This window comes from Platalea leucorodia, assembly GCF_965183815.1.
Source record: "Platalea leucorodia genome assembly, chromosome: 7".
Lineage (NCBI taxonomy): Eukaryota > Metazoa > Chordata > Aves > Pelecaniformes > Threskiornithidae > Platalea > Platalea leucorodia.
The window spans coordinates 20,126,178-20,144,953 of NC_138829.1; the positions used below are offsets into that span (position 1 = coordinate 20,126,178).

The 18,776-nt window shown below is 43.2% G+C and overlaps 1 protein-coding gene across 11 annotated transcripts in view; it reads left to right on the top strand.

The window, feature by feature from the left end:
- The window catches only part of FOXN3 (forkhead box N3), a 213,744-nt gene that overhangs the window by 165,102 nt on the left and 29,866 nt on the right, over window positions 1-18,776 (top strand). For 8 of the 11 annotated variants that reach the window (XM_082317905.1, XM_082317909.1, XM_082317911.1 and 5 more), the window contains one exon: window positions 17,091-17,156. The exons of 1 other annotated variant lie outside the window; for it this stretch is intronic. In XM_082317905.1, coding sequence (XP_082174031.1) covers window positions 17,091-17,156 — 66 coding nt within the window. Of the gene's footprint in view, window positions 1-14,770; window positions 14,821-17,090; window positions 17,157-18,776 lie in introns of all 11 variants that reach the window. 2 more of the 11 variants (XM_082317904.1, XM_082317912.1) reach the window with 2 other exon arrangements.

Genomic DNA, 18,776 nt, shown 5'->3' on the forward strand with positions numbered 1-18,776 from the left:
GGCTGTGCTACTCCCAAGGTTTTGCTGGCACAGGCCTGCTGGACATAGGTATAGGTGAAGGAGGATCATTCTCATGTATCTTACTCCGAAGTCCAGCCTTGAATATGGGCCCAGGGCTCTAACAGAGAGAGCCCAGATGGACTGAGCCTTCGGATTCCCATCACTGCCTGGAGGTCTGATGTACTTTACTTTGAAATTGATAAATAGAGTGGTAGAGAATTGTTGCTGTGATGTGAATTATTCCCACTGTTATTAAATAATAAACATGACCACAGCGACCTACTCACTCTCTAGCCTGGATTCCTTCTGTGGCTTAATCTTGGTAATGGCTTCATATTTTGAACTACATAATGTCACGGGCGAGCCGCGGGCCGCTGAAGAAAGGGGCAGCAGAAGGAGGTTGGTAGATTGATACCATATCATGTGTATTGTAAAGTAAGCCAGTAAAAAGCCTGAGGAAATTATATTTCTTAAGTAATGCAATCAGAATTGCACTTAGACGGAGGAGATTGCTTTGTATTTACTAGCTGTGTTTCCTGCTTTTTCTGATGTGCCTAAATAGGAAAAACAGGTATTTGGAAACTTCAGGGAGTGGAAAATGGAGTTCTAGACCCGAATCTGTACAGTTACTTTTGGGAATAACACAGCAAAATGAGTGAGCTTGATTTGCTGCACAGCAGATGCCAGGATTATATGATGTGGAAGGAATTTTTTACTTTTAAACCCTTTCAGTGTGATGAAATGCAGGGGAGAGGAAGGAGGGGCTGACATAAGTGCCCTCATTTTTTTTTAACCTCTTCTGTTCTCTGAATCCAGAGATACCAGTTGATTCACGCAAGCACAGCCCATCTGCGTAGGTGGACTCCACCAAAACAGTAATTAAATGTAGTGTATGTTTCTGGACTAGAGCTAAAATGGAACGGAAAATAATAGTATTTATTCTGTGGTTTAAAGCTGTGCTGCTATAAACAGAAAATGCAACAGACAGAGAACTGAGTTTGCATGAAAATTGATTAAGAGTACAGTGTGTCTTTTTTGGTATTTATGCATTATTTAAAACAAGTTTAGCAGACTATAAAGCTTTTGATTATATCAGCTTGTAAGTGTGTTCTGCTACATTGTGCAGCATCTCAAAATAAAATGGACCAGCAGTTGTTTACAAAACCTAAAGGCTCTCAAGACCAGCTCGTGGGAGGAGCAGATGGTATTTGGGCATTGTGTTGTGGTCTTGCAGTCCACGCGATGCCATGTTGGGCTGATTCATAGAGATCCGTTCGCAGAGGCATCATAGTGAGCTGCTTCATTGAGGGGAGAAACGTTTGAATGAACTTTCTTGCTTTTTGCGCTATTTTTAGTAAATACCATTGAGTGCTGTTGTATTTACAGAAAATAACAAGAGTATATCAGAGCCTTTATTAAAATAAACTGGTGTCCCTTGCAAGGAGTGATCCTTCTCTTCAGGAGGGCTTTCTGTATTGGCCGTGATAAGGTGAAGAAGCCGTGCAGGTAAGGTTCAGCCCCAGGTTTTTATGGGGGGACCACGCAGGACTGTGTTGGTCGCCTGCGGTGAGCCTGGTGAGCGGGCAGCCCAGGTGTGCTTCAGCTGCGCGAAGGGCCAGCACGCTGCCTCGGCACCCCATCCCTGGAGATACTTAAAGGACGGGTAGACGTGGTGCTTAGGGACATGGTTTAGTGGTGGACTTGGCAGTGTTAGGTTAACGTTGGCCTTGATGATCTTAAGGGTCTTTTCCAACCTTAACGATTCTGTGATTCAGTCCAAAGTCAGTTTCCTTGCGCAACTGAAAACTCGTGCAAAGTGAGCAGTGCTCCCGCTCCCCTGCGGGCAGGGTGCTGCCCCCCACCTCCCCTTCCCAGGGTGCCTGCACGCAGCCCTGCCTCAGGCACCCGCAGCAGGGTTGGGACGCTTACATGTTTTAGTTGGACAGCAGGGAAATATTTTTCTTGACTAATTTAAAGGGGGTCAAAATACTTCCTTGCCGAAGGGAGAGAAGCACGGCCAAGGAGCTGCACTAAAGCAGGGACGGTGGTGAAACCTCGAGTGCCAAGATCTTCGCGCCGTTTCCCTTTTAGGCACTACTAAAGCTCAGGGTGACTTAATGTTCAAAACCTGTTGAACCTGTTGGCAAGAACAGAGCCCTGCATCCTCGTTGCAGATGGTTTGTTTGTTGCTACCAACTGCATTTCAATTGCCTAGTGATGGTGTTTGTTTTCTTGGAATTTGCTTTCTGGTGCAAGGTTTCAGCGGTGGCTCCTGACCACAGCCCTGCGAAGGCGGAGTTGCTGCTGGCCAAGGTACATTGGGGCTGCGGGCACCCCACGAGCCCTGCCCTGCCGCCGGGAGGGCAATGGCAGAGGAGGAATGTTGTGGCTTCGAAGGGGCTGAATGTGGGAAACGGGGGAAAACTGCAGTCGCTTCCTACTCCTGCTGGCAGGCACAGTCGGCGTTAAACCCGTTACTTTTATAGGAACAAGCTGACCTACTTATTAACGCATTGTATTTCAGTGTTCAGCTATGGCTGTCTGCCCCAGAGGGGTTGTGTTTCTGACCCCGCCAAAACTTGGGCCCCAGCCCTGTCCCAGCTTTGCTGGGGGTCTTGGGAAGGGCGTGTTGGTGCTGTGTTGATCTGTCCAGTGGTGAGGAGCTCTGGCACCATGGTGATGGGCACCACGCACTCATCCGTGTGGAAAAAGGGAAAAAGCCTGCTGGAAGGACCGACATATGCCAAAGAGGAACAGGAAAATTGGAGGGGCAGTGATGTTGAAGTATTATGAAAGGTTTTGACCAGAAATGTGTTTTCAGTTGCATTCTGTGGGGTAAAGAGGGGCAAGTCACTAATGGCAATAGCTGTGGGTACACTTAAGGTATCTGAAAGGAAAACTGTTTTGCCAGCAATTCAGAGGTGAAGGTAGTCAGCTGCTCTTCCCTAGCTCCGTTCATAAAACGAGGTAAGGGTTGGTTTGATAAGAACACATACAAATGAGCAGATTTGGAGACTAAACATCTATGCGGGGTCAGTGAGGAGCTTTCTCTAAGATCTGATCAGCTGGTGGCACTGTGGTGATGTAAGATTTGTGCATCTCCTCTCATGGAGATGATGGCATCAGTCAACATGGGAGGCAGTCCTGCAGCTCTTTCCAATCAGGGCTTTGGTCTATTTTAGCAAATGCAGATTTCTGTGAGCAAATGACAAAAGTGTGGTGGTGGAGAAGATGGGACAGCACTAGGAAATGTCCTTTCTGTGGCAGACCGTTGCTTCTGCCTCTGCTCTGGGGACCTTTCAGTTTTTTAGAGCTATTGGATGCCTATTTTGCTAGGCCAGCGAGAAGTATCTGCTACCATCCATCTGTAACAGTGGACATGCACCCTCTCTGTTGGTCTGGATGGAATATATACTCTTAAATGACTTTCCAGTAAAAATGGATTTGCTGCTCTGACAGGACCCTTCAGCAGATTTAAAAGAAAATTTTCTGCTGTGTTGTATAGAGCCTCTTAGGAATGTATCTGTTTAGTTTCCAGCCTGGAAAGCCAACATAGTTGTCCAAACAGTCAAAGCTTTCCAAGAGATTTCTTCCAGTTTTGCCCCTTGAAAAGCTGTGACCTCCTTCAGTGATTACACTGTAGTGTAGCCTTAGCTTGGAGGACCATGGAAGGTGGAGTTCACATAGGATACCTGCTCAGTCAGAGTGTTATCACGGGTTTTGCTGCAAAATTCATTTTTCTACCTTTTGTGCTTTTTCTCCAGGACCTTGTATGCGTGTGTGTGTCTCTTTTTCTTTGATGTACACATATACCCTTAGTCAAGCTACTTAATCGAAAAGTTTGGAAAGAAAAGAGAGAATTTCTGTGTTTAAATTCTTGAGAGGCACTCTGCTATCGTAATGATAGAGCTGTAGAATTACACCGAGATACAAAATGACAGACATCGTAGTTAATACTCATCAGCATCCCTTCTAGCAATCTCAAAGCAGTCCCATCAGTAAAGAGCCTAAGCAAGCTGTGCTGCATTATCATGATTGAGGGCCAGATCAGATTTGATGTTGCTGGCTGACATGAGAGGAGTAGAAAAGGAAGTTTTCCCACTTCTAAAGCTAACTTTATAAATAAGCTCTTTGTAACATTGCAAATACATCCTCACACTTCTGTTAAAATACCCAGTAATGACATGAAAACCAACCTTAAACGTGTTTCCAGATACTTTGCCTTGCAACGAAAAGGAAGGGAGCTGCTTACATTCATCCCTGATAAAGGAAGACGTAGCTCAGTGCTTTCCCAGCATGAAAAGTTTGAGGGTTCGTGTGTTCCAGGCCCTTCCCAGCCAACATCAAGTCCCACAACATTGATTTTTAATCAGGCATAATTACCACTGTTAAGTCTCCTCTGAAACAAGCAAGTGATACAACTTATCTCCAGCCATTTTCAGGCTTTACACTGTTTTCCATAACTGTATTATCATTGTACAATCTAGCACTTGGTTTCCTGCACTAAGGAGTCCTGTAACTGCCAGGTCTCTAACTTTACTGGAATTTCACTGACAATTTTGCATAGAATAGAAATATTTTTGTTGGTGTGTTCCCAGTGGAAGAATATTTGTGGCTTTTATAACAAAGGCTCTGCAAAGACTATAATACATGCCATTGGCATGTTTGTTGTACTGGATGAAATGTTGCACCAGATTTATGAAGAATTGTTTCTAAATTGGGGCATCAGGTATGTGCTAGGGGAGGGGAGATGAAAGGATCCCTGTAAGGTTTTCAGTTCGGTTCCTGACTGCGTGCAAGACAGCTGTTTGCCTATAAATGATGGCATTAAAATGAAAAATACGCAGGAGCTTTTTTCTTTCTGCATTTGCTTCTCCGGAGGTCCGCCACCCTTATACTTTGAGATTTTTCTACCCCCTGCTGGAGACAGAAGGAAGAGAAGCAGGGCGGTTCAGAGTGGGGAGGGAAATCTTCAACAGACCCTGGGGTGCTTAGAAACTCTTCATCTCCTGGCCGTGGAAGGGTGGTGAGATGAGTCGGGAGGGCCCCTGTACGCTGGTGGGTAGTCAGTCCGTTCGGCTCTCCCATGAGAGGGCAGGCGATCGTTACAGATCAGCGTGCAGAGAGGCAGAGATGGGGAGGGGGGCAAGATGAATGTGTTCTCTCTGTTTTGTTTTGTTGTAATCGATCTGATTACCAAACATTATAAAGATTTGTTTCCCCAGACAGCCGGTGCTTTGCTCTCACAGACGCACAGATCTGACGCACAGATCATACTAGTAAATTGAATTTGAGCTGGCAGAGTTAGTATGAACCGTTTGCTGTACGTACATGAAGCAGAACTCTCTAAAAGGCCAGAGAGATGCCTGTGTGCTGGACTGACAAGGATTACAGAAACTCGTGGTTAAAATCAATAAACCAGCTCTCTTAGAGTTTGTTGAAATTTTGGAGTACAAAAAGAAACATGGGGCATTTTTTCTATTTGGTTGTAAACACAAAATTGACAAGACGACTTCATACTTACTCAAAGCAAGCCCTCCCTTTCTTCGTGTCAGCTTTTGTCGTGCCACCCGCTTGGCTGGAACGACAGCCGTTCCTCCCCAGGAGGGACCCGGCCGCCTGGGATGGGGAGCTACGCTGGGGAGCTGCAGGGAAACGGGATCCAGCACCATTTAAAAGGTGGTTTCCTCTCCGGCCTTGCTGCGTGCCCATGAGAATGGCGCAAAACACACTTGCAATTCTTGTTAATGAAAGCACTAATGTTTTTACAGAACTGTCCAGAGCTATAGTTAAGCTGTCCAGCTGTTCCAGTCTGGGGCTGAGCCCTGCAGGATGCTGGTATTCTGATCCTCTTCCACGGGGACTACTCGTTCTTTGGCTTGTATACACATATAAGTGCTTTCCTGGATTACAGCCACAGCTCTCACTACTATCTGGATAAAGCTTGATTTAATTGTTTTTTTTTTTTAAACGTGCACCAACTTCTTTTAGGCACAGCCTGTGCATGTGGTCAGTTTGGGTCCCCGTTCACTGCAGGGACGAGGACGGGACGAGAGCCCCTTAGCTTACCCACTCTGTTTTGTGAAGTAAATACACTTTACACCTTTCAGCTGAGCATCTGAAAAAGTTTACAAAGGAATTCTGGTTGTATTCTGCCCATTCCTTACTCCTCCGATAATCTCACCTGTCGGCTAACGGCAATTGAGACTCCAAGGCGTTTGAACAGGATCATTCATAGCAAATCAGAGGTTGGCAGAAGTGGAATCCTGTGTCTGCCCTTCTTTTTTAATTAAAACATGACAGGTAATAGTAAGTAAAAGGTTGTTTCAACCGTTTTGGATAGAAAGGAACTACATGATAGCAGTTTGGCACATTAGAAGCATCCAAGGGGCCTGTAAACGTGGTTTAGCGGCAAAGTTCTGCCTTAGTGCTTGCCTTCTAGAGACTTGAGTGAATTATTCTCTCGCCACATTTCAGTTCATGGCATTTCATATTTCTTCTGTTTTTGAAATGTTTAAGTAAAAAATTCCGGTGAAGCCAATATTTAACTTACATGTTTGCTACTATGTAACGCAGATGGTACTAAATCTTTGCATTAGCAAAGTGTTTACTGGAAGATCTGAGATGCATATGCAACTGAATTCAATTAAAATGTAAGCGAAAGCACATTTGTTAGTTTTTTTCAGGTTTGCAACATACCTTCTACAAAATCTCTTCTATGAAGTATTGAAGTAAGAAACAAAAAACACTGAATAACTAGGATGTAATGTTTAGTCTAAACAAACTGTGTTGCAGTTTTTTTAAATAAATCCTATTATTATGTGTGCTATTTAAGCTAAGTTAAAGACCTAACCTAAGGCTGACTAATTTCACTCTTAAAGTCTCTTCAGTGTTCAGGCAGCTTATGTTCACTGTGTTGCTTTCAGCAGGAGCTTTCACTAAAAAGGCCAATATGGTCTCATAATGTTGATTATTGTAATTAGAAAGTAATTCTACTACTCCATTGGTTATCTTGTAGGCATCTGCAGAGGGAATGTCAAGATCTTCAAAGGCTATCTTTGTTTTCCTATGTCTTTATAATAATTCTTCAAAAACTATGTTAGTTCCTGCACTGCCTTACCATTGGCCTGCGTCTCATCCCTCATCCCTCAGCCCACTTGGGAAGCTCTCCAGCAAAAAAAAGTCAAAAGGCCCTAAACACTAGATTCCTGCTCTTCTGACATTTCCTTTATATGAACATTTAAGAAGTTTAGAAGGAGTATTGCAGGAAGAGTGGAACCAGAATCGGATAATGGCAGTGTTGCTGGGGCTGTCTTCCCTCCTCCACTGATTTCCTTCTGAGAAGCAGAAGAGCAGCTTGTTCCAGCCGTGTTGAACACCAGTCTCTGTGGTGAGTGCTCAGCCGTCAACCACAGACCCGGGCGAGTCTTTAGCATCTCTGTGTACGGGCTGGGGCTGGCTCGCAGCAATGCAAAATAATGATTGCCAAGTGCTCTGATGGAAAATAGGCTTTAGTCTGCTTCTGTTTGGGTAAGTTTGTGTCCAGTCCTCTTGGTCTTTAATGGGGATACACTTGCAAAAGATTGGCAAGGTAGAAAGAGTTGCCCCAGCAGGGTTTTCCAATGTGTTTAATAATAGGTTTTCAAAACTAGTAATTTGATTTATTTGTTTATTGATTGATTCATACTAGTGACTGTTAGTTGGTCTCAGTCTTAGGAAGAAAGGAAGTAAATGTTATGGACTTTGATTTTTCTTTATTTATAATAAGCCTGCCTGTCTTGGACATAATTCTACAAACAAAAAGTGATATCTGTTCTCTCAGGTGTGACTTTACTCAAGACTTCTACGCTAACAGACCATTTATCCACTGTCCCTCCTGGGGAAAAAACACCTAATCTAGAACTAGAGGGCAAGCCTTGGCTGGCCATCATGGCTGTGTGGTATGGAGTTGAGCCCCAGCAGACTGCATGCCTGCCTGTCTGTGTACCTGCTAGTTGGTCATGCTTGTACTGTTTTTTTTTAACATACTTCTGGTGGCAATTCTAGCTGTCCTGCCTGCATCCGCACCTTGAAACCCAGGATTGCACAGCATACACCAGAGTGGGAACTGTTGGGCTTGCAGACAACTTTCCCAGCCTTTCCTAGGTTCATGAAGAAGCGCCTGTGCACAGACCTCCCTAAGCTGTGGGCCACTGTCCTTCCCCTCTGGTTCTCCCAGTCTCCCACGTACGAGGCTCTGCCTGCTGGCACCTCTCTGCGCCTTCCTGCCTGGACCTGCTCTGCTGTCCTGCAGAAGAGAGAAGGCAAGAGTCTGAACAGAAGTTTATATGCAGGCATGGGAGTGCAGTAGGAGAGGTGAGACCACTTGCAAGCCAGGTCTCGTGTGGCTTGCTCACTGGCTTTGCTTCATAGTGCCATGGTTCAAGTGCTACTGGAGTAGCCTCTGGCCAGCTCCTCTTCATTATACTGGGAGTCTTGCTTACATGCTTAAGGCTGCTGCCACAGAGCTCAGGCTGGCTGCGTATGACAGCTGTGGGCTTATATCACCACTCTGCATGGTGTTGACTGTCAGGTATGAGGCTCCAGCTCTGCACGGCTCTCCTCCAAGTGCAGATAGCCACCAAGCTTCGGGCATCCCGCCTGAGTTCAGCAGCTCAGGGCACATCGCACGCTGGAAGCTGACAGGCATGGGACCTGTGCATTTGTAAGCTTTTGCAGGTCAGCTTTGTCCTGAAGTGGTACGAGGTCTGCTCCTGGAGTGTCAGACATCATCCTGGTGCTTCTGCAGGTTTATGCAGATGAACCTTTGGGCAAATAGGCTTCCACTGGCATAGTTTCTTCATGAATGTGTTTTTGTGCTCTTTCCCTCTCTGTCATAGAGTTTTGCAGAGGGCTTACCTGCCCTAGAGAAGCACACTTTGGAAGGCAGCTTCTGGAGAGTCCCTTTCCCTGGGTCACGTTGTGAGCAGCAACACTGCGTAAACACTTCTGAAAACTCACGTTCAATCTTTTTACTTTGTTCCAGCTCCTGTTAGAAGAGTTTTCCAAAATACCATTGCTGTGTTGTCTAGAAATGTTCTGGTTACCAGTCTGTCTTCAGCCAGTGTTGCTTTACTGAAGCTGTCTTGAAACTTAATGGTTCTTCTCCCTTGCTTTTCCTCCCTGTATCCCATGGTCACCTCATTGTATTGATAGAGTCTTACTTCTTTTCTGCCTTTGTTTTGCTTAACTGAGCAAGCCAAGCTCTCTGGTTTTTTCTCCTAAAGTAGGTTTCCATGTTGGTTCAGTCATCCAGCTTGGTTTTTTAGCTTTTTTGGTCTTTTTTTTGAAGAATGAATCTTTCCTACTTTTCTCAGGATACAAGCTGGAGCAAGCTCTTTGCGTAGTGACTTGGAGAAACTGCAGCCTCCCCCAGGCTGAGGTCTAGAGTTCCTCAGCCCAGTCTGTTTCCCAGAGGTTTCAGAGGAACTATTTAGTTCATCAGAACTTGCTCTTTGGAAATCATAGATCTTAAACAAAATTATGCTTGCTGTTATCCTTCCTGCTTAATCTCAACTGAATCACTTCGTGGCCCCCTGTTCCAAAGTCATTCTCATTACTTAAGATAAAGAGCAGAAAGGAATCTATTCTTGTTCATTCAGCAACGTGGATAAAGAAACTTGTCAGCTGTCACATCCAGGAATAACTGGCCTTACCATGGTTAATAGCATTTGTTCTCCAGGCTGTACTGTGAAGTTGCTCTCCTGTATTGACATAATTCCCATTTCTGTAATGACACAGAGCTCTATCTAGATCCATATCTGGTGCAAGAAGTCAAGAGCAGACCCAGTGTCTCTCTCTTAGAAGTCATCTTTGACCATCTTTCCACAGCATTTCCAAACACATTCTGTTTTCTTCTCTTTTCTTTATTTCTGAAGTCTGCTGTTTCATTATTGCATTACAGTATCCTTCCATAAAAAACCTGTATTTCCTTTCCTTGAAAAGCACCGACCTTTTGACACCTGTTTCAATAATAATTGCTGTTCCACCTTGTTTGTGAATTTTCCTGTAATAACACTACTGCCTTGAGTTCCTCTTTTATTATGTCAGTCTGCCTGCGTTATTAGCACATGGCTATTTTAGCTGTTGGGTTTTTCGTTCACCTCCTCTGCTCTTGTTTTTGGTTTTAGATTGCATTTGGCTCCCTAGTTAGACTATATACAGTCCTTTCACCGGCGGTGTCACATGCCTGACCCCTTTTCTCATCATTAGCAGCATTTTTTTCCTTCAAATCCTTCAAATGTTTGCCTCCCGCAGCCTTCCCCTGCCGTATTCATGCTGTGTGTTGTGCCATGGTGGTTCCAGTAGTTGGGATGTTTGGGTGTAAGCCCTCCTGAAGGCTTACCTTGCAGTGAAAGTACCCAAAAGCCACCTTTTCCTGCAGAACCAGTGGCTGAGGGGGGGACGACTGTAAGCATTTCCCCAAGGGTCACTCAGGCTATGCGAGATGCGTCAGTTCTTTCCCAGTCGGCATGTCCTGCGCTTGCTGGACTGAAAGACATATTCGGTTCTCAAGGGCTGGTGGACACGAATGTATTTTGAAATAGCATGAGAGGGAAATAAGTGCTTACAACAAACACTTGTATGGGACAATAAGGTATGGTTTATTTGGTCTCAAATGGTCAGAGTTTTGTAGAGGGCTTCCTCCTGCCAGCCATCCTCCCACTTTGCTGGAAGAAAAACCTGTTGTTAGCAGCAAAGACGTTATGAAAGCTTGAGCTTGAGCAATGATGACCTTGATGTCCCAGTTAGAGGTAACACACATCTGCATAACTGGGGACAAAGAGCATGTGTGTTCGTGTGTATGTGTATCCTTCCGTCAAAAAAATATGTGTGCAACGTGTAAGGCTGCAAGGAGTTACAGCCCTCATAATCCCGTCTTCTACTGTAGAAGCTGAGGCTGCAGCAATCAGTTAAGAAGATGGTTGAAATTCCTGATCACAAATTAGGTAAGTACATGATGGAACAGCAAATTGTTTCTCTCTTCTTTTGTGCTGGGCTCACTGGCTAGTGCTTTCTTCAGCTGATGTTTTCTGTTCAGTACTACAAGCCACACAGGCTGGATGGAGTCAAAAAAGACTTTACTGTTGCCTTTGTGATGGGTAAATTTTATTTTCACATCCTTCAGCACTGAAAATTAAGCTTCCCAGTAATGTACACCAAAAGGAAAAATTATTTTAAAAATAAAGGAACAAAACCAAAGCAAACATCTCCGCCCTGTTTTTAAGCAGAGAATGTATAATACACCATTTTTATGTATAAGATGTAAATCTCGTCTCTCTTTAGTCAGCTGTCTCTTAAAAGATTTTTATATTGCACTGGTAAAATACGTATCAGTGTTGTGAGTCTTTCTTTTAACAGTTAATTGATCTTAATCTTTAGGACAGAGGTGAAAAGTTAGGATGATATGTTTTGGTTTCATACAGCTTTCCAGATGATAGATGAACCTCTTTGAGTTTGGGCATGTGTAAGACCTTCTGTAACTCTTCTACCTTTCTTTTTATCAAAGCTAATATTTTTGACAAGAATATATGTTGTAACTGTTTGTTTATACAGTTTTTCAGCTGATAAAATGGTATTGTTAGAGAATGGAAATTGTATGTGTAGCTTCATGACGATACAAATTTAACAGAATAGAGGAGCAGGAAGAAGGTTTCTGTTAAAAATGTTCTGTATTTTTGAAAATTAGACCTCTCGGAATAATTTGGTGCTGTAGCTTACTTGGCAGTGCCAGAAGTGAACTTAAAAAACAGGAAAAATTATTGGTTCGTTTAGACCCGTACCTTTCTTCTTCTGTGTCTCATACTAGATCCTCTCAAAGGAGTGGGAGAACCACTGTGACTGCCAGACCAGTTTTGTATTGCTAGTGAAATTGCTTCCTCCTGGCCTATGTTATATAGCTTCCAGAATTCTCATTCTCAGTCTTTCGTGCACTGTTGATGAGGTATGAATATAATTTCTTGTTCCTTCCCAAGATCTTGGTTCTGAATCCTGTTGGTTTACCATATGCTTCCACAAGTATTCTCTTTATTTTAAGAGCTCTGCTCAACCTTATTTAAATATTTCAGAAGTGGACTCAGTGGCATCCTACACCAAGGAGTTTGACAGAGTTTACAGTACTTACAGTTCTCTTCAGGTATTTCTTTCTATCTTGCACATTGCAGTTTTATTTTAACAGCTATGTTCTTATTCTGTCATCAGGCAAAATAAATTAAAAATAGAAAAAACAAACAAACAAACAGGGGGAAAAAAAGCCTTCATTCTATTAATTATTCTCTATATCTTTGACCTAACCTGACTCATACCAAGGTTAATCATCATGATGTGGGAAGGGAAAAGGCACATCTATTAACAGACAAGTTAAATAGGGGCAAGCTGCTATTTGCTCTGGTGCAGTTTAATAAGCCGGAAGGTAAGAGGTGGAAGACAGAGTGTTGCTTTTGCAACATTTTCCTGCTGCTGAAAATTGAAAATATCAAAGAATCAGATCACAAAAAATGTGTAGGAATGGGCTGTGCTAGGAATTGAGGCAGGGAGTAAAATGACTGATGTTGTAGAAAAGGAATAAACTGGACTTTCATCTTCTGAGTACAGTGGCAGTAATTTTTATGCATTCCAGCTAGAGCAGAGCATTTAAATGGAAAAAAGCAGTGGAGGATGCTGAGGCAGAAGTAGAAGGGGCCAAAAGCTAGCATACTGAATGGTGAAGTGAAATTCTTTACAAAAATAGTTCTATTTTAGATGTAGTAAGTTTAAATTAAAAGAAGATCTTATAAATTCCTTCCTGATGAGATAACATGGCAATGGTTGTAGTGTACAGATGGTGCAGTTTATTTACTAACTATATTTTTTACGTCAGTTGGCAGTAACATTTTAGTAGTACCTAAATATGCATCTTAAGTGCCTCTCTCTAGGCATCTGTGCTGGAAAATTCAGGCCATGGTTGCTCTGAACTGCTTCCACTGCTATTTTCTTTAAAACCTTATAGCATGGCTGTGTTATCCTAATTTTTATTATGATTTAGTTGGAAGGGCGTGGATTTGAAGCATTCAGTGAAATACCAAAGTTTGAAACAAAAATACCAAACTAATATGAATTACTATCAAACACTTCCTCTCTCTATGAAATGAACTCGGATCAGAGATCACAAACATAATAAAAGGACAGCTGTCACATCCAGCTTTCTCAGGTACCCTGTTTGTTTTTAATTATTTTTTGTCAATTCTAGAATAAACCGTCTGCTACCTGAGGGTTATCCTCTGCGTTGCTGAATGTTTGTAGGTAATCTCATGCCAAAATATTTCATGCCTACTATTTCGCCACATGTCTGTGCAGGACAGATTCTGATCTATAGAGGTAACGTGCAGAGTGAAGTTTGGCTCGAAGCACGTCTTGACAATATGCACTGGATCATAATTCCACAAAGTGATAAATTGTAGGTTAGTTCCTCAGTGAAAGAACTAGATGCCGTTTACCGATTTGGTGTTCACTTTTGAACACTTTGCTGAATAGGGGCTTGAATCTAAAATGCAGCCAGCAGACCTGCCATGAGGTTTGTGACTTATCCTTCGTTGGCATCATCTTCATCAAAAGAAGTTTTGTCTTTGAAAGCAATGCTGGCAAAAATAATGGTAGGCTCCCACTGCAAGGGGAAATACTGCAGCTGTGGTGGAGCTCCTGCCCCTTGTTGGCTTTGAACTGCTTTGGGATGTATGCTTTCATGCCTTCTGTGTTAGTGTGAGTGGTTAGGGTTTCTTCCAGGTCCTTTCTGATACCCTCTGAAGGACACTTGGTGCATGAGGGACCAAGCACTGAAACTTCAGATTGTAGCGTGAAGCACTGAGTGTATAGACGGCAGTCGTCTGTTAGGGAGAGCTGTGACTGCTGACAATTTTTGTCACTATTTTTTTATCGCTCTCTGATGTTGCCTGTTTGAGACTTTGACATACTCTTCCTTCTCCGTACAACACCAACAATCCTTCCTCTTCTTTGTTGTTCCTTACTTTCCTCTTTCACTGGGAAAGTTGGGCATCTTCTGCTTTCCACAGGCAAAAAATATACAGTTTGTGCATGCAGTCAGTTCACCACTTTAATTAGCAAAAGGAAACCAGAATGCATTCATTTAAATACTTAATTTTCTAAATTCCGAAACTTTGTATGTAGTTATTTTTAACCTGGTTTCCTAGGGAAAGATGTTCCTGCAATCATTTTTCACTAACCACCCACTGTTAATAACTTCAGGAGCCTTTGTGTTGATCTCAGACTTCAGGTAGGGCAGAGATCTCAGTTATGAAACCCACAGCTTCACAAAGGCAGACGGGTGGGTAAAGGCAAGAGGATCCAGGTATCAGGCTGGTCGGGCTGCCATCTGAGGTCAGCCCTTACTGCTACAAGTGAGAGGATCCTCATGGAAGAGACTTCATGAAGACGCCAACTGTGGGGAAAGGGCCGTCGGTGTGGGGGCACTGGTGGTACCAGGAGACTAAGCAGGATCCTTCATCCGCCCGCCTTCCGTGCTGCTCCTCGTGACTACTCCTTGGCCCTTCTTCTTGACATCCTTCTCAGGAGAACATTTCCAAATTGCGAGTGTAAACACTGCGCAAGAATGAACTGGCCGTTCAATTTGCCCTTGGACGTTGCTTCGTCACCTCTTTGTGTGGTCTCTCACTGCTGGCGCTCGGCCCTTGACTTCCTTGGGCAGCCACTCCCTCCTTTTTTTTTCTCTCTGCAGAAGGACAACCCAAAGCAACATTGTCCTGGGTCCTACTGACGCCACCCTGGGTGCGTTTCTCCAAGCCCTCTTACTTCTGCCAAGGCGTTATGGAATAGCTGTCTGGTTTCTTCAAGAATATACCAATGGAAACAGAGCCAGACACCATAGCAGATGTGGATGTGCTTGAATCGTGGTTGTGCTTTGGAAAACAGCTGCTGTGGATGCAGTCGTGTGTCATAAACAGCTTGTGTTAGTGTTGCGAAGTCATTGCAGAAACATGGTGGTGGTGGTCCGAAGGCTAAGAACGCACCTTTCGAGATAAACCGGTTGCATCAATTTTATCTCAAAGCACAGCGTTTGTTACACAGACAAACCCTGAAGTCAGGAGGAAATGTGGTTTTTCTGGTTGTGTTCTTTTATTCTTTCAACAGCAAAATTAAGTGTGCTACAATGTTGCCCACTGGTGGGACCTTATTTAAAGTAAAACAAGAAAACAAAATTTAGAAACAGCTGATAAACAAATGCTGAGGTTGTCTGTATGAATTACGATACAGGAAATTCAACTTCTAACAGTTTTCTTATTTTATGGTATGAAAGAGATTGAAGAATTCTGGTTTGGTTTGGCTTTATTTCTCAGCCTTCTTTGCTTTTTGTCTTGCTTTTTAATGTTAGATAGATTATCCCTCTTCAGTTTGACTAAAGCGAAACTCTTGCTGTGTGTGCTGCGTGGCCCCGGTCCTGCAACATGGCACATATTTGGGAGTGAAGCTGTTTGGAAATGGCACTTTCAGCATAGATGCTTGCAGCAGGAATATTGCTTTTGATGTATCTTCAGACTTGAAGATGAACATAAGTTGGTAAAGCTGCTTTTCTGAGGAGTCTGCTGGTAACTTTGATACTAATTTAGTCTTCTGCTGCTTCAACTTTAGTTTTACACCCGCTACACTGTTGCTCTGTTTACTGTTTCAGCAATTAAATAATAGAGTAGCCATTAGAAGTGTGTTTCCAGCTATTCACAGAAAAATAGTACATACTTAAACTAATAAAAAATGCCATTTTTTTCTTAATCGGTCAAGTGAATTTTTATTTTGCTTAAGCAGATACTGAAATCCTCTCTACGTCATTTGTACTGTTAATAAATTGCAGGACTTTATACCACATTACATTACTGGAAATAGATTTGAAATGTATAAAGATACAATACACATTTTTTTAACAGTGAAAAGTAATTTTCTGACATAATAGCCAAAATAAAGTGCCATGAAGCTATTAGCAGTAAATTGAATTTTTTGGTATGTAATTTAGTATAAATACTGACAAGCTGGAAAAAGAAAACCCAAACAACAAATGCATGCTCATTAGTCATTCAGTTTAGCAGCACAGAGGCAGCAGTCGGCCAGGGTGTGCGTTTTTATGTCTGCTTCAATTGCACACTTCATTTATTTGGACATGGCATAGGCGGCTTTCTCTGTCACATGGCATCACTGCACGATTAGCAAGTTGCGCCCCAGGGCAGCTGGGACGCTTTGCTGGGGCAGATGTTCTTTTCAGCTTATTCAGTGGCCGTTCTGGGGTTGTTTACTGTTGTCATAGCTACCTACATTTCCATAGCAGCCGAGCTGCTGTGTGCAGAGCAAGTGAATATAGTTATAAAAGGATCATATTTTGTTCTGTCTCTATAACTTACCATCTGTCAACTGACTGTTCGTGATGGATTCCGAAACCAATTTAAGAATAACAGCAGCCAGCCGATGATTTTTGCTTATATTAAAGTGACAGTGGATGAGGATGCAAATAAGTTGGTGCTTCAATGAAATGCTAGTTTCTCCCCCCACCCCCCCCCCCTTACTTGTAGCAGTTTGGCTTCCAACACTTTCTCAAACATCGCTGAAATCCTTATCGACAAATCAAAATGACCAAGTGTCATTTTCTGTACGGCTCAGGTGTAGGTGTTCCTTACGCTTTCCCACTCTACTGTCAGCTCATCCCTGTGTGTTGCTTCCAAATTGTGATGTTGCACCTGCTTTCGCAGATCCTTTGTAATGAAATCCAAATGCTCTCCACAGAATTAAATAGCGAATTCATGAGGCTAACGGTGAAGGTATCATGCACACATGAGTATGGTTTGATGACATTCATCATGGCACTCTACTTAATAGTAGCAATGGGATCACATGCAAGTTTGGGGGTAAATTCAATGTGTGATCAACGAGCCCTCTGAATAATGAACTCTTAATACCTTTTCACTGCAGAGATTTGGTTGAACCTATAGTTTAGCAACGGGGGCAAGAAGATTAGCCCAGTTGTAAATAATGTATTTATTGGTTGATTTTTCCAGATCCTGACATTGATGCTGCCACTGCCATGATGCTTTTGAATACTCCCCCTGAGATACAAGCAGGTTGTGAGTAGATATTTCTATAGCATATAGCAACATAGACATGTAAAGTTAATATTCTCTTTTATAAGTATACAGCGTACCAGATAAAAAGAAGCATTTAATGAAGAAATATAACTTCCCTTGTAGACCCTTACACTTCCTTGACCCTTACATGAGTATAATTTTGTGGTTCATACTACATTCTTTGTTACATGAATAACAGTAATCCGTGATCTCTAATGTAAAAGAGGGGTTATTGTTATTCATGACATACACATAATTGAGTAACATACTATTATCCGTACTGATAGAAGGACCTGGGGCAACAGCCAGGAGAAAGGCAGAGAGAGAAAGAGAGCAAGAGAGTGAAGGGTACATGGCATATGGTTTTGTTTTCATTTTGTTTTGATTTGACTCCCATCGTGTGAGTTACCACAGCCATCTGGATACTTTCCATTCACTTGGGCACTGTTTCAGCTCCTTCCTTGCACACATCCTGCCCGTTTTGCGTTTTTGCTCTGTCTGATGCAAGGCAGTAGGCAGGCTCTGGGGAGCAAGGAAAGGTCTCATTTCCTGCCAATACTGTCCTCCTCCTCCTGTGACCAGACCCGAGATTTTGATGCTGTGTATTAACAGAACACTGAAGGGGCCTGGGTCCCCACTGCACTGGGCTGTGCAAATAGGGCGGGAATCATCCTGCCCCACAGAGCTTGCAGTGAAGGTATTAGAGGAATCCGTAGAGGCATACAGCCACACAAAAGCAGGGAGTACAAGAAAACAAACATATCGCTGGTCAGCAAGCACAGTAGTAATGCCAAGTGACAGGCAGCTCTAAAAAATAAAGGCAGAAGTTAAAATAGAAGCCATTATCAAGCCTGTCTAGCATCACCGCTATTGTTCTAGCTCATGCGACCAAATCCAAATTCTAGGGGAAGCCTTGATTTGCACTTTGATACTCTGCCTGGGGAAGAGAGTCAATTACCATCAAAGCATTTCCTGAGCAGCCAAGGAAAGCTATTGTCAGCCTGCTTTGTGACCCTGCCAGAGAGATGCCTCTTGAGATGCTCCTCTCAGGGGAGAGCACAATGTACCAAGAAACTGCCCGTTCTGGAAAGAGAGAAGAGTGGTCCTTGTCCTCCTCTCCTTCAGGGACTGCGCGTGATAAAAGGGTGAGCAATCGCATCTATGTGTAGGTACGAGAAAGGAAATATTTTACTGGGGAGAGGAGGTTATCATTGGGCTTAGTGGGAAGAATAAAACAAGAGATCTTCAAAGGATCAGAAATTCAAAGAAGCCAGGGTTGTGGGGCAGAGAAAAGGGGAAAAGAAGTTGGGGTAGAATGGAAGTGCAGGGGTAAAAGGGTATGTGAGAGAGGGAAGGAGAAATAAAGCAGCATGTGCACAGAAAAGGATGGGGAAAACGCAGAATAATCTGAACTCTTGGAGGAGCTGGAGAGCAGGAGAAGATTGCAGACAAGAAAGGGAGGAGATCCGTAGTAAGCTGCATGTACTAAACACGCTGCAGATTTTTATCACGTGCGCATGTTTGCCAGCATTGCAGGTGTTTGTGTGGAAGTATTTGGAGACTTGGGCACTGTTATTTCATAGAGATCATAGCTTGCAGATTGGCAAATGGCTTATTGCT